At 38.5% G+C, this 15,558-nt stretch overlaps 1 protein-coding gene across 3 annotated transcripts in view; it reads left to right on the top strand.

Annotated features, from left to right (window-relative positions):
• Bank1 (B cell scaffold protein with ankyrin repeats 1) overlaps positions 1-15,558 on the top strand; it is a 288,493-nt gene that overhangs the window by 96,088 nt on the left and 176,847 nt on the right. For all 3 annotated transcript variants that reach the window (XM_031375619.1, XM_031375621.1, XM_031375620.1), the window contains one exon: positions 4,905-5,010. In XM_031375619.1, the coding sequence (XP_031231479.1) occupies positions 4,905-5,010 (106 nt within the window). The remainder of the gene's footprint in view (positions 1-4,904; positions 5,011-15,558) is intronic.

Here is a 15,558-nt window from a genome sequence, read left to right as displayed (position 1 = left end):
ACAGCACTATTCTTCCTGCCCCCCAACACACTTGGTTAACAGATGGACTATGATTTTCATCTTTGTAAAGCCACCATTATTTCCACAGTTACTTTCTTGTGTATGGGTCACAACTAGCATTTATTACTTCAAAATATGAGGAAAACTCAGGGCCACCTTCTTTTCTAATATTATTTGAATAATTTAGTGAAAAACTATCAACCCAGTATGCAAAGAAGGTAGTGAGAGAAGTGAAATTACCCCCTAAAAATACTTTGTGGTTCATATATAAAATAGCCCCGTGCTCATGCAATCACCGACTCTCAGAAGTGTGGTAGACCAGGCAGATGAAGAATTGCGCTCTAATTCTTCTTCATGTTTCACTATTGCAATGAACCATGAGTTCTGTACTTCGCTATTGGCTGAGCCACTTGGTTGATCATGAACACACCTTGTAATTCCTTATTAAAATGACAAGCACATTAGCCAGGTGGTGGTGGCGCATGCCTTTAATCCCAGCACTTAGGAGGCAGAGGCAGGCAGATTTCTGAGTTCAAGGCCAGCCTGGTCTATAGAGTGAGTTCCAGGACAGCCAAGGCTACACAGAGAAACCCTGTCTCAAAAAAACCAAAATAATAATAATAATAATAATAATAATAATAATAATAATAATAATAATAATAATAAAATAAAAATAAATAAATAAAATGACAAGCACTTAGTTTGTGGAAGATGAGTTTCTTTCATGCTAAAGGACATTTTCAGGTTCCAATGAGGAATCTAGAACATTTGCTCTCTGAGGTTTATTTAAACCCAAATATTTCAATATTCCATGTTTATATTCAAAGATAAAATGCTCAATTGTTGTATTTGTAACAGTTCTCCTTTCAAGTGATTTGATTTGCAAATATGTGGAGGTTCTCTGTGTCTTCCTTTTAAATCAAAATTTAATAATTATACACATTGACTGGCATAATGTGGTATTCCAGTGTGTCCAGTACATACTGATAAGATGCAGGTGATTAGCATTTCTTCCTCCTGATCATTTCTCACTTGCTCCACTGGCTCCACTCCTCATGACCTTCACACAGTATGGAATAGGTTATGCTTAGCTGTGGCCACTGCACTGAGCTCTGGATTAAAGCTTACCTCTATAGTGTGTACTTCTGTGAACCCACTACTGAGCCTCCTGTGTCTGCCACCTTCACAATTTCCTTTCTCTGCTAGTCACTATTCTACATCCATATTGATGATGGTGATGGTGATGGTGATGGTGATGGTGATGGTGGTGATGGTGGTGGTGGTGATGATGATGATGATGATGATGATGATGATGATGATGATGACGATGATGATGATGACGATGATGATGATTGGAGTTTGCCAAAATGATGAGCTCCAGATTCAGTGAGAGACCCTTTCTGAAAAAGATGGTTAGGTGGTGGTCAATGGAACAAGACAACCAGTGTTGGATCCTGGCTTCCATATGTATATACCCATATTAGGTACAAATGTACTCAGTTTATACACATAGAGAATGTTTAACAAGAGCAATATAGCTTTGCAGACACTGACCCTACTCCCCTGTCCAAGTTAATCTCACTCCTCTTCTTCCTATACCTAGCAGGTATGATGTTACGTTGTTTCTTGGACCAGGTTCTGTAGTCTGCCACAGGGCCTTTGCACATCTCTTTTACGGACATCTTCTCTTCTCCTTCACTAACCTCACTTAGTTCTTTCTAACTCGCCCACAAAATTATAATTCCAGTGCATTTTGTTCAGTGACATTCTCCCATCATCTCCTAATATATCTCTTCATAATACTGATGCCATCTAATTTGATGTACACCTAGATGTACACTATTTCTTGAATCAATGTCTGTCATTATATTCAAGGCTCCGAAGCACAAAATTGCCTATTCATGTTTCCATTTCATCTTCAGAACCACAGATATTGCTAGGCATGTGATTGCTTAAGATACACTTTGTTGGACAAATGAATGAAGGGGTCAGTGAACAGTACACATTAAGCTTCTCTCCCAGTCTCAAATCGCCAAATAATTAGAGCTCTGTGTTCCAACAGCCATTATAACACAGGCACAGACTTTTGAGGAGTTAGTGGAGCATAGCTGAAATATTAATGCTTCTGATGGAAACAGAAAATGAAAGGCCATTGAAGGATTATGGTCAGAGATAATGACTGTAGGAACAGGAGCAATGAGACCAATGCTGTTACAGATCGGAAAATGGCTCTCCACACAAGCCAAAAGAAAAATACCAAAGCACCTTTAAGAAGAAACTGTGCCATCTTTTTATAAGCCATTTTCAAAATAAATACTTCTTTGAATATGTTAGTGTTATAATTGTTTAAACTTCAAATATGTTAGTATTACAATATATTTTGCTATATATTTAGCAATAAGCTGTTACAAACTATTGGTAATATATACGGAGGAGATAGTCAGTGTCTTTAGGTTTTTGTTTATGATTATGATAAAATGGTCTCTAGATCCTAGTTTGTTTTCTCATGACTATCACTAATTTTATTATGATACAACATTCTTAGCCAAGCAGACAAATATTACAGTTTCTTCTCCACAGCTAGCAAATAGTCATATGTCTAAATAAAACTCGATGGCATGGCATGTCCATGAAAAGCAGATGCAAATTTAGAAGCATTCATACAGGTAGCCGTGTTTTCCTAGCACTGTCCTAGTAGTTGTCTGAAAGGCCAACATAGAAGCCACAGACCAGCCATCACCAACTCTAAAGACAATGGAGAGCAGTTACTCCTCCTATCACAAGCCTAGATCCTCAGTTGCAGAGAGATGCTACATTAACCCTGGCCTGTAATTGCTGGTTTCTATGTTTAAAAGGCACAGGCCTCTGCTTTGTTTAAGAAATTGTCCATTTGCATCTCTGTATTTTATAGTCGCAAGACTTACATTCCAAATACCTTAAAAGCTATGTGTTTTCAGTTTCAATTTTTTGAAGTGAAAACAGATTGATGCATTTGTTCAGAGGAAAGATGCCAGGAGAAGCTCATTCCATCGAGTGCTGTGTAGACTTCTGTCTAGGTTGGGGTAACTCCATTTCATTGATGTCTAAGAACTCCATCAAGGAATGTGGAGAAAAACAAATAATAGTTACTGGATAGTTCACACAGTTACTCACTAGTGTTGATGTATGATGTGTATCAGTAATATATTTCTTAGACTCACAAATCAGAACTGATTTCAAAACACTTTTTTCCAGTCATATTATTTGCAAGTCAGTTAATGGAGGACTCTACACATATATCATCAGCAACACATAAAAAATTTGAAATGAATCTTAAGTTGCCTTGAACTTTAATGATTATTTCAGTATTCATGGTTGCAATGCTAGGAAATGACTCATTCAAAGTTAGAAAAATTAAGTTGAAAAAGAATATATTGTTTTTTACTGAAGACCTATCCATTTAAATAATGCTTTTTAAATTAACTTCAAAACTTCTTGGAGGTGAAGAGAGAGAGAGAGAGAGAGAGAGAGAGAGAGAGAGAGACAGAGAGAGACAGAGAGAGACAGAGAGAGAGACAGAGAGAGAGAGAGACAGAGACAGACACAGACACAGACAGAGAGAGAGAGAGACAGACAGACAGACACAGAGAGAGTCAGACAGACAGAGACAGACAGAGAAAGATAGATAGATAGATAGATAGAGAGAGAGAGAGAGAGAGAGAGAGAGAGAGAGAGAGAGAGAGAGAGATTTTCTAACTGCTTAAAGTAGTGGTTCTCAACCTTCCTAATGCTGTGACCTTTTAATATAGTCCTCATGTTGTGGTTCTCTCCTCTCTATGTCAAGCTGACATAGAACTGACCAGCACAGGCTGTAATATGCATGCCCCACTGAGGACTGAGAAGTTCCCAGTCTATTCTCTGTACATTGCCCAGCTGAGAACCTCCATGTTAATTACTACCTACTGCAAGACGAAGCTGCTTTGATGAAGACTGGTGGGTGATGCACTGTTCCACAAGACAGGTTCTAACCTGTCTTATCACTAGATGTAGTTGAGAGAGAGTTTTAGACATGAAATATGTGAAGACAGCTCTAGAGTTCTTGCTTTCCTGAATACACGTGTATCAGTGTGGCTGATAATACCCATCAGCTCTACAAGTCACCCATTACCCCATTTGCCTCCCACTTTCTATGTTCACATGAGCGGCTTCTCCACTGAAGAAATGATCATCCATCCCATAACAGCTGTTAACTGCGAGTAGTCTATCATGGAGAAGTGGGACCTCATCGGCTCCTTCCCCATCCATGATGAAATGTTGACTTGATCAATCTTGTGCAGATCCCCATATTGCAGTGGTTGCCTGAGTGCAGCAGCTATGTCATATCCAGAAGGCATCTTTCAGCTACACATCTTTCAGGCTTCTGGCTCTTACTCTGATGTTTCCTGAGCCTTTGGATTGGGCATATAGCTGTCTCCTTTAAGTATCAGCACTCCAGCATCCACTTTTCTCAGTGTTTGGCCAGTTATAGGCTTCTGTACCAACCGTCCCCCACTGCACTAGGAAGCATCACTCATGGAGGCAGGAGCATCACTAATCTATAGCTATAAATATGAGAGAATGGACACATGACTTGGAATCATCATACTACCAACTACTTAACTCTCTAATTTGGGGTAGATGCCAATTTTTCCTTTGTCTTTTTTTCCTGTTTTTTGTGCATGTATATGGTGAAATGTGATCCCGTATACCCCCATTCCCATCTCCAATTCTCAGGCTCCCCCAATATGTCCTAATGACATGTCTTTCTTGTTTATAACCTAATAAGTCTAGTTAGTACTGCCTATATGTGCCTTAGTGCAGGGCTATTCACTGGAACATGAGCATCCTATTGATTAATTTTAAATTTCCTTTTCATTTGAAAACAGACAAGCATCGAAGAGCTTGATAATGTTCTTGCATCTATATTCAAGCGCGAGATACCATATTATGAATTCAAACATCTCCAAACTGAAACTTACCCTCAAAAAGAACGTGAGTATTTTTCAGTGGTATCATTCATTTTATTATACTCTAATCTCTCCAACCACTTAAAAAATGATATAGTCAAGAAGCAGTTTCTTGTTTTATATAACTCCTTACTCTTGAAGACATACTAAAGTAGAACAAAATTTAAATACATCTTGTTAATATATAGTTGTGTATGCACACTCATGCACATGCATGCATGTGTGATGTATATATGTGGATGTAAACATGAACACATATGCAGGAGGCAGAAGACAACTTTGAGCAGTCAGTTCTTCCTTTACATAGGGGATTGAACTTGTCAGAGGATTGCCTAGGAAGTACGTTATCTACTGATCTATTGTGTCAACCCCGATAGTTCAAACATTCATGGTTCTGTGTATTTTTCACATGTTGGACAACTGTCTGTAGTTTCTGAAACTAGTGGTCTTACTTCCTAATCTTTTATTATAAGGATATGTTTGAATAAGGACATATATGATTAATTATATTTATCACATCATTGTTTATAATTGCCCCAAACTGAAATAACTTATTATTCAATGATCAATGTTTATGTAAATTGTGATAGAGATATTAATGTGACAACAAGAACTTAATTTTATCATGATTGTCTTGCTGGATTTATTATTTTGGTATTGATAATAGACATACATAGTAGTATGTAAATTGATGGTTTTACCTGATGTTTGTAGTAGTTATGTGTGAATTGTACAATTTAAGTAATTGTGGGTATTTTATTTCAGAAAATGGGTGTTTCCTTGTTTTAAAAACATTTTTTGAAGTCTTACTTGTGCCTAGTGTGAGATTAATATAATGTTTGGAAATCAGAGGACAACTTGTGGGTATCAATTTTCCCCTCCCATTTTGAATCTCAGGAAAGGCACTGAGGTTTTTAGGTGTGGCTCTATGCATAAGTGACGCTAGTTTCTGATACATTATACTGGCCTCTGAATTGATAGATTTTATAATTATTAGTTTATTATTTGTATAATACAAAATTATAAAAATACCAAGAAAAATATATGAGTTTACTGATTAAAGTTATATAACCAAATGTTACTGTGACTTCTTGATCTAGTTTAGAAATACTTTTGTTCCTGCTTAGTTTAATGAAAGAATGTTTCTAATTCCCCTGCTATTGAGCATCAGTTCAAGCTGAGATAGATGCAATGGTGACTGAGACAAGCACAGAAGTCTACCATTTGCATATTAACATGTAAAGGTTAAGGCATTTTCTGGCTGGTGCCTATGCTTCTTAAGCAGATTAAGTATGAGCCCTTTAGGCTCCAAGGCTGCAGCAAGAAGAATCAGAAAGCCCAGCTGATTGTGATGCAGCTAAATATGTTAGTGGCTGAATAATCATGGGGTCCATTACAGGGAAACACCAGAGACATACAGCTTTTTAAAAATGTAAGAGTAGTGGAAAAGATTAATTATGTAATTCACTTACAAAATAAGGTACCAAATTAGGACAGAGAAGGAATATAGCATGATTTTTTTTTATTCAAGATATTTAAAATAAAACAAGATAATATGCAGGTGATAATCTAAACAGTGTGACACACTTTTTGGCCTAGGGCATTATCAGGAAAATGTACATTAATTTTCATTGTCTGCTTCAGAGAGAGGACTTTAGGCAACAAATGATGAGTCACAATGATGGGAGGAAAAGGAAAGCAGAATTCTAGATGAGTGAAAGTGTGTGCACAGTTATGACGATGGAACCGGGATACAGATTTTATAAACTCTTCCAGTGTTATCTCCATTTAGATTTATGAAATTGGAGTTGTAGAGCTGGAGAAGAATAGCTTAGGTCTTTTTTTCATTGGAGAATTCTGAATAAAATTAAAAGGATGAGAATCTTTGAGTTCATGTGTGTTCCAGCTTGAATCTGGAATGTTCTTCAGGCATCCCTGATTGAAGCCCAAGTTCCTGATTACTGATGTTGAGAAGCAGTTGAGGCTTTGTAGATCAGGCCCATGGAGAGGTTTTAGGGTAAGTGCTACATCTGCTACAGTTGGAGTGGAGAATCACAGCCCTTCCCTGTCTCTTTAAACCCACGTCAACCTAAACCTTGCCTCCTTGTGGTACTGAGGATATTTCATTCATAAATAAAGGCAACTTGATTAGTGAAAAAGGGTGCAATAGTACTGGTCCATATGCTCTTAGTTGGAGAATATTAGATAGGTTGAATCACAACTTTTGCACAAGTGGCTCTGATGCAGTAAGACTGACTTTTTTTTTTAGTTTTGGATATTTTTATTTCTTCAATTTTTTTAACTATCAGGAGTGACTGAAATAAAAAATATAATTGAGTCTCATCATTATTGTCATTATGGAAATGGCTTTAAGAGAAAGCTGGTTAGATGAATATTATTGCTTCCCACTTTTCAACTGGAAAATAGTTGCCATTGATAAAACAGACAAGCCCAGAGATTCTGTCCAGAATATTCAAGATATTGTATATTATACAACATGCCTGTTCTCGGGGAGAACACCTAAGACATAATTATGTGTACTTCTTGATCTCATCATACAAGACAAGCACAAAGGCACCACCCATGACTCTGAGAACCCATGACTCTTAAGACCAAGACAGTCTTAAGTATCTTTCTAATAAACACAGATAAAATGGTTCTAATAACCCTCGGCCCTTGCTTGAGTATCAAGGGCTGAAGACTTTAATCACCTACAGAGCTTTTGTTATGCAACATGCCTAAGCCACACTCAACACAAATTATTGAGGACACTGGGCATCATCAGTGGTTACACTCCCAGGCAATTCCCAAGTACAGACACATTTACCTGCATTAAGGTATTTAAAAACATACCAGCAAAACAACTACCCTCACATTCAATCTTGACAAAGAAAATTTGTTAGTCTGTCTCTGAAAAAGTTATGAAAATGGTGGCTAATGCAAGTTGGGAACCATTATTAGAATTTGATGAAAAATATCTAATTAAAACATTTAATTTAAATGAAACTATTTATAAGGTAACATTTTTTTTCAAAAGGCCGATAAAAGAAGACAATTGATTACATACTTCATCAGGTTTATTGCTGAGTATACTTAGAAAATTAGATGCTATAAAACTTATGACACAATAATCCTTATATGAAATACAAAAGAATGTAATACACTAAACACAATAAAATGCCAAGATAGATGTGAACGTGATTCAGTCCAGGTGCTGCTGAGTTTTGCTTGAGTTGACATAAAATAGAGTCACCTGGGAAGAAATTGCCTCCATCAGATTAGCCTGGAGAGACAAGTCTATGGGGCCTTTGCTTGACTCATGATTCATGTGAGTGGTGCCACTTGGGCAGGTGGTCCTAGGTTTTATCAAAAGCCAAGCTGTAGAGGCAGGTGGATTTCTGAGTTAGAGTCCAGCCTGGTCTACAGAATGAGTTCCAGGACAGCCAGGGCTATACAGAGATACCCTGTCTTGAAAAACCAACCAACCAAACAAACAAACAAAACAAAACAAAACAAAAAAACAAAAAACAAAAAAAAGCCAAGCTGTGTGTCCCGAGGAGCAAATCTGCATGAGGCATTTCTCCGTGGTCTCTGCTTCAGTTCCTGCCTTGAGTTTCTATACCTTGGCTTCCCTTGATGGTGAACTAAACTGTAAGTTAAACCAAACCCTTTTCTTCTAAACGTTTTTGGGACGTGTTGTTTAGCAACAAACCAACTTATCTTCCTGTCACTGAAATTCTCTTTCCATGTTATCTTCAAACTACCTTCTCTTAAAGACCCCACACCTGTGTCTCATCATGTTCATGCTGAATTGATGAAAAGGTTTGAGATGCCCTTCTTTATATAAAATTAATCTTAAGAATACTAAGGGGAAGACATTGGTTTTGAGTAAGACACTAGACATATTTGAACAACAGGCAAACAGCAAAGCAGGTATAACCCTGACTGTGTTTCCCAGAACAGGTCTCTAGCTCATCAGTGAAATATTTCATTATTAAAGTTATATTGTATGTTTCTTTCTATTTTAGCTTAAATAAATAGAAGGCCAGGGCATTGTGAGGAGAATGTACCATAGGGGAATGAAAATGTGTTCAACACTGGCATACCTTTATGAAAAATCATGGCATGACCCATAGACATCTGTAGCAAGAGCTACATTAGTAATGACTCTTTTTATTATTTATTATTTTAAAGGAGCATTTTAGGAAATTCTAGGTTCAGTTCCCTAACTTCTTTTATAATAAGTAAAATGCTATTTCAAGCCAATCTTAGTTATTTTACTATTGTCTAGACAACACACTTCCTCATTTGGCATTCATTTTTATGCTTTACCCTCAGTAGACAAAGCTGTAGATGGGTAACAATAAGGTAGATGTACAGAAGATGTTAAATCTGCTTCAACCTTCTCTCAATGCTCTTCTATTGACTTATAAATGATTTTTCTCCTGGATAAGAAGTTCCCAAATGGAAACAGTTCCCTCTCAGAGGAGAACAAGAAACATTCAAACAAACGAGAGAGACCTGGGTTTATTTGTGACTTGCTAGTATGTGGATAGATCACTGTGGACTGGGAAATCGATGTAAGAAATTGTACTGAGCAGTTTTTACCGGTATACAAGATACTAAAACCAAGACTACCAAAGAACAACACTAGAAGTCAGGATCACTTTCAGGATCTGCTACTTTATTTCTGACTTATATATGAACACACCTGGTTTGTCCATCTTTAGAAAGTCTGGATACATCAGTGGTGATGGGAATGAACACACCTGGTTTGTCCATCTTCAGAAAGTCTGGATACAGCTGTGGTGATTTGTCCATCTTCAGAAAGTCTGGATGCAGCTGTGGTGATTTGTCCATCTTCAGAAAGTCTGATTGCAGCTATGGTGATGGGAAGGCTGGGCCAGCACAATTGCTGCAACCATTCTGTAGCCCTCAGCTGCTTGGACTTTTGAACCACTTCTAGCTGTTCTCAATTCCTTCATCCCCTTATGTACTTCAGAGTCCTGCTAAAGTCAGTTTAATACAGAGTATTCTGTGTCATGGACAGGAAGAAATATAATATAGCTGATTGTCAAAGTTGCAGTTAGTTTAGGGGGGAAAAAAGGAACTACATTATTTTGCCCAGACTGATAGACCCACCAAAAAATTCGAACTGGCTCATTTAAGCCCAGTAAGTGACAAACTTCTCTCTCCCTCTAGGAAGAGAAAGGAATGAGAAGGAGAGAGAAAACAAAACCACAAGAATAAATGCTATTCCTATTCTCAGCTAGCTCCTGTGACTTGTGTTGAACTGTGTCAAACAGGAGACGAAATGCTTGACATACGTTAACTTAATTCCTCACAGGGTTCCTGGGCTACCACTTAATCTCTTCCATACAGAAGTGATGTTGGGATGCTAGATGTCAAGTCACTTACAAGAAGCCTAGCTCTTTTTTTTTTAGGGGGGTTGAATATTTTTATTTTAACTACAATTCTTTAAAGAACATTAGTTATTTAAATTTGTCCAGATATGCTTAAATATACCCAAAATCTGATCTCTAATCCCTTTGAGGAGAAAGCTAGAAATTTGGTGTTCTTCTTCATCATATTCGGACATTTTACCTTGTTGCAAACATTTCCAGGTGTAAGTTCTGTGACACTGTTGTCTGTTGTGCAACCTGCTGGCCTCTGGCTTACAGGGACAAGATATATCGGGTGGCTGTCATCAGCAGAGTACTTGCTCCAATGCTCATCTCTCTCCATCACTCCAGTGCACATGTCGTTTTCCTGCCTAGAGTTTGATGAACTGAGAGTGGCTGGCATAAAGCTTGAGCTAATCATAATCTTCCCACATGTGGCCAGAGACAATACAATAATGCCGAAAAGCCTCTGGGTAGTCCTGTTAGTTTTGTAAAGAACCTAAAAGCTGGGACCAGAAAAATCCACAGAAGTTCACTCTTGCCATAAGAACTTTGGAAAACTGTTTGATTTAGAAAAGGGGAGGAGAGAAAAAAAAAAAGAAAGAAAAAGGAAAACCACAGGGCAGGGACCTAAATTCTGAGACCAAATGTGAAAGTCAAATTTGGTAATTCACAAGGGCAATGGGGAACTCGCACGGGGAAGGATTAGGACAGCGCGGTGGTCAGAGATGCTTCCTCTTTTCAGCTTGTGTTATTTCTGCTTTAATCTAACAGTTTAAGAGACTGTTTTCATTTACAGGTAACTTAAAAGCATTTTCTGATGATTCCTGCCTCCCTGCTTGATATATCATCCCTGGAATAGCCAGTTGTTCAAAATATACTTCTAAATGATCGTCCTAAATTCATTATCATCATCATCAAAGGAAGCTTCCACGTTTCTCAGTGTTAAAAGTTTCTCGTTTTTCTAAGAAGCTGGTATGGCTGAAATCACTGTTTAGAGTCTTGCCTTCGAGATCCTTTCTGGAAGCAGGCATGACAATCTTGTGTTCTTGGTTATTCATTCTTGATTTTAAGTGAAAATCAAGAGCAGAGTCAGATATCTGTTCCAGAAGGGAAACTGCATCCAAAAGAATCTTCCCCTGAATGGGTATTGTAGTGTTAGCTTGCTTCTCTTCAGTTCTTGGTTTCATGAGCATGAAACAAATATAGACTTTCTCTGTGGTTCTTTTCCTTGACGCTGAACTGTTGTCAATGCTGGGTCTCTTTCTGGCAATAGAAATACTAATGGATAAGACAAAATTTGATGAAAGAATGACATTTTCCAAAACCTCAGTATTACCAAGTAGAGTTGGCTAAAAAACTCAGAAATAACTCTTCTTTCTATAGCTCGGAATTCTTCCATCTCTCAGGCCATGACCCCAGCTCCCCAAGCCACAAGTACTGGAAATACTTCTGCTGAAGGTGTGGCTATGCCACACCACAAGTATATATGTGTGTTTTTATCTTTTTAACTTGCTTCATATTTAATAGTTTAAATAACCTTTACAGTATCACCACTAAAGTGTCTTGATGAGCACTGAACATTGAAACATTGTGGAATATAATATGAACAGACCAAATAGAAGTGAACATTAGTGCAAATTTTAAACTTTTTCAGTAGTTTAAGAATGTACCAGAGAATTAATGATGTGAAGAAAAATGTTTGGAGTTATTTTAAATTGGAAGCCCTTCTGATGTTCTTCAGGGCCTTAGAGGAAAGAGGATGATGAGCCACCACCACAGCAGTAGTGTCTGGTGTGACCTTGTCATTGCGTCTCCCCCTTAGGCCTGGTGACTCAGGAAGGTAGCTTCAGATGTAAGACTTTTACACATGGTACTTATGGGATACTTAGGCTTCCTCTTAGAGGAGTTACTCTGCGAGCAGCGGTTTTTCTCCAAGATACTCACTGGTACATCCTGAGAGGTGGCTTAGAATGATCAGGCCTTCCACACCTGAAAGTTTTTTGGTTAGTATTAGTATCATCTGCCACTTCATCAGCAGGAAGAGGCCAGTTCACCCTTTCAACAGGGAAATGATCCATTTGGACATTTATCTCCGTTTCCATCATGGTCTATACCTCTTGAATCTTGTTCTCCAGGGTACAGAGCATCATAGCAACATGTTGACTTTTGCTGCTCTGAGGGTAGAGCTTCTCTGCATTTTTTTAACTTCTTTATTGGGTCCTAATACATCTACCCCTCTTCCAATCCTTATTGCACCCTAATACCTTCCAACACCCCAGGGAGGAGAGAAAGAAGGTTAGTGGGGAAAGAGGATTTTCAGTTTCTTTTAGATTATTTCCTGCTGATTAGAGGCATTGAGTTCCTTGGGGGTAAGTCCAATCTTCGTCTCATCAGGACATCTCCAACTTCTTGTCTCTTTTCTCTCAACCACTTGACAAACCAGCAGGAACCAGTAGGAGGAACAAGCCCAGCTCCTCTCTTGGGGTTCTGGTCTTTTTATACCCTCTCTAGAGGCCCTAGAATTAAACTATCTTCATCTGGCAGAACCACACCCCTGACCAAGCACCCAGGAGGCAAATAGTCTGCCATTGTGGACAGTATGAATTACGCTCAAATCCTACACCTGGGATTAAAACAAACACATGTTTACATAACAGAACTGTGTTTTTTAATACACCAAAATTGTCACTACACTTCTCTAGTGACCTCCTTTGTCTTAGAAGGTCCCCTGCCGCCTTGCTCTCAGGGACAACTTTGCTGGCAGATATAAATATTCCAAATCTTTAAGAATGAAATTCAGAAGAAAGTACCGAAAATGATTTAACGGAACTCTCAATTATAGGACAACTCATATACTTCGAGTGATACAGCTCCTTTCACTGAGAGATGATTGGAATTTGAAATAGAAGCTTCATTTTGATTTAAGCCATGTTCTTTACTATAGTCTGTTAGTGAATCTAAAGCTCATCATAATTTATTTGATTCTTGCTTTGCCAATATTTCATTTGCTGCATCTTGAGTTGTAGAGGCTTCTGGCTTTAGAGGGTTCTATCACAGCTGAGTGTCAGGAAAGCATTTGGCACTTCTAGGACTCATGGGAGCAACTTGATAGGTCTTCAGATGAGACTGTTTGAGCCATCTGCTTTGTCCTCTGAGTAGCATCTGACCCAGTCACTTTCCTTGATGTGTAGACACCATTAGCTATACAACTTTTTTTCTCTTTGTCCAATATTTTCTCTTCAGAAGTTTGTCTTTGGCTAGATTGGATTTCTTGAAAAAAAAAATCCCATTATCAATAGCATTAATAATCAGTCTGATTGGCACAATCACATGTGCCCTATTTAACTCTAGTGAGAGAGCTTTCCAGCCTTCATAAGTCACATTACCAAAATCCAGAACACCTTTCTTTTCTGTTTCTCCCTCAATAAGAGGAGTTTCAATAATGGCAGTGAGACTGACTCTGCTTCCCAGAGCTTTTACTTGCACTACATCAGCATCTGCTGAATGTAGCCAAGAAGCAACACTGAATGTACATCCGAAAGTCCCTGAATGTGTGGGGATAAAAAGAACATTTATGTCTTCTGTGGTCTTGTAACAACTTTTTCCTGAAAGCTAAACAGGCTTCTTTTGAAAGATCCACTTTCTCCTTGTTCACACAAATACTGAGAACTCCAATTGCTGACTTGTAGGCAATGGTCAGTAGAGCCGAGGGCACTAAGAGAGTCTGTGGCTAAATACCTCACACAACAAGCATGAGGGTACCTCAGTTCCTTGAGTATCCTTGTATTTCCAAACCCAGAAATCATCCCTGAGTTCCATGGTTCAGTGTCACAGTTTGTACCAAGAGACTACACAGGAAAGGGTTTTGCTGTCCTCACTAGGTTCTGGTGTTCAGCAGAAGAAAATATATTATAAAGGGGGGCATCAATCCAGAAACAAGACTTGGTCTTAAAAACATCCTGGAAGCTACGTGTTCCAGTACAACAGGAGGATAAGGGAATATCCTGAAATCCCACAGACATGTATATCTCTATGGTCCTGAGGTAAAATGGTATTCCCACATGAGGACACTGGTACCAAATCCTGCAGTGCCATGGGAGCTGTGTACAGAGAATGTCCAGTCCAGTGTGCAGGATGCACCAGTGGCTGGTTCTACACTGCATCAACAAAGGCAATGTGACCATGGACACTGTGGGAGATACTTCCAGAATGTTAGGTGTTGGCTACCAGCGCCAACGTTAAAGAGAGGGTTACCTGGGAGATGGAGTTAGAAGGAAAAGCAACAGTAGGAGAGATTTTTCTGGAATAAGGAGTTGGGAGAAAATAAGGTGGCCAAAATTATACCTGTCCACATGGAAGGTTTTAAAAAAATTAGATGGGAGTCGTGATCGCTCAGCCATCTTGAATTTAATGCCGTGTTTGTTACAAGCCAACAGGTAGAATAGGTGAGGTAAAACCCCTCCCACAAGCTTGTCAGCATACCGACCCAATCATGGGCTTCTTTTGGTCTCTGTAGAGGTGGGACTTCCAATGTAACTGGAACCAGGAGCGAGGCACGTGGCAAATAGCAGGAGGTGGGCAGAGTGGTGTGGTTATGAGAGGCAGGACTCAAGCCAGGAGGGTTACAGTTAGGAATCACAAGAAGAGAGAGAAAGAAAGAGAGTGCACAAGAGCTAAAGAGAGTAGTAATGAGGAATTGTTCCCACATTTAAAGGAAAATGCTATAGCAAGGTAACAATGTTGATGATATTATACATACCATTTTAGTATGCAATATATTTGAAATAACTTTATGCATTAATTTTACCACATCTTCCAAATTGACAAAAATGGTGATTTTCATTTTATTTGGCATGATTGGCTTCAAAGCCTCCATTTTATTCTATGACAAATGCTACCCTTTAGGATAAAGCTCTGTGCCCCCACAATTTCTAGTGCTCAGTACAAATTTACTAGATTTATTCATTCATTACGGGCAACAGACAACTATAAATCCTCATCCATAGATATAGATAAAAATACATTTGAGCTTTAAATATAAAAATGAGTTTTTATTTATTTATTTATTGGGTTTTTTTCGAGACAGGGTTTCTCTATGTAGCCTTGGCTGCCTTGGAACTCACTCTGTAAACCAGGCTGGCCTCGAACTCAGAAATCTGCCTGCCTCT

The sequence above is a fragment of the Mastomys coucha genome, unplaced genomic scaffold (genome assembly GCF_008632895.1).
Source record: "Mastomys coucha isolate ucsf_1 unplaced genomic scaffold, UCSF_Mcou_1 pScaffold16, whole genome shotgun sequence".
Taxonomy (NCBI): Eukaryota; Metazoa; Chordata; class Mammalia; order Rodentia; family Muridae; genus Mastomys; species Mastomys coucha.
Note: the sequence above shows the minus strand (reverse complement) of the source record. Positions and strands in the feature narration are given on the sequence as shown.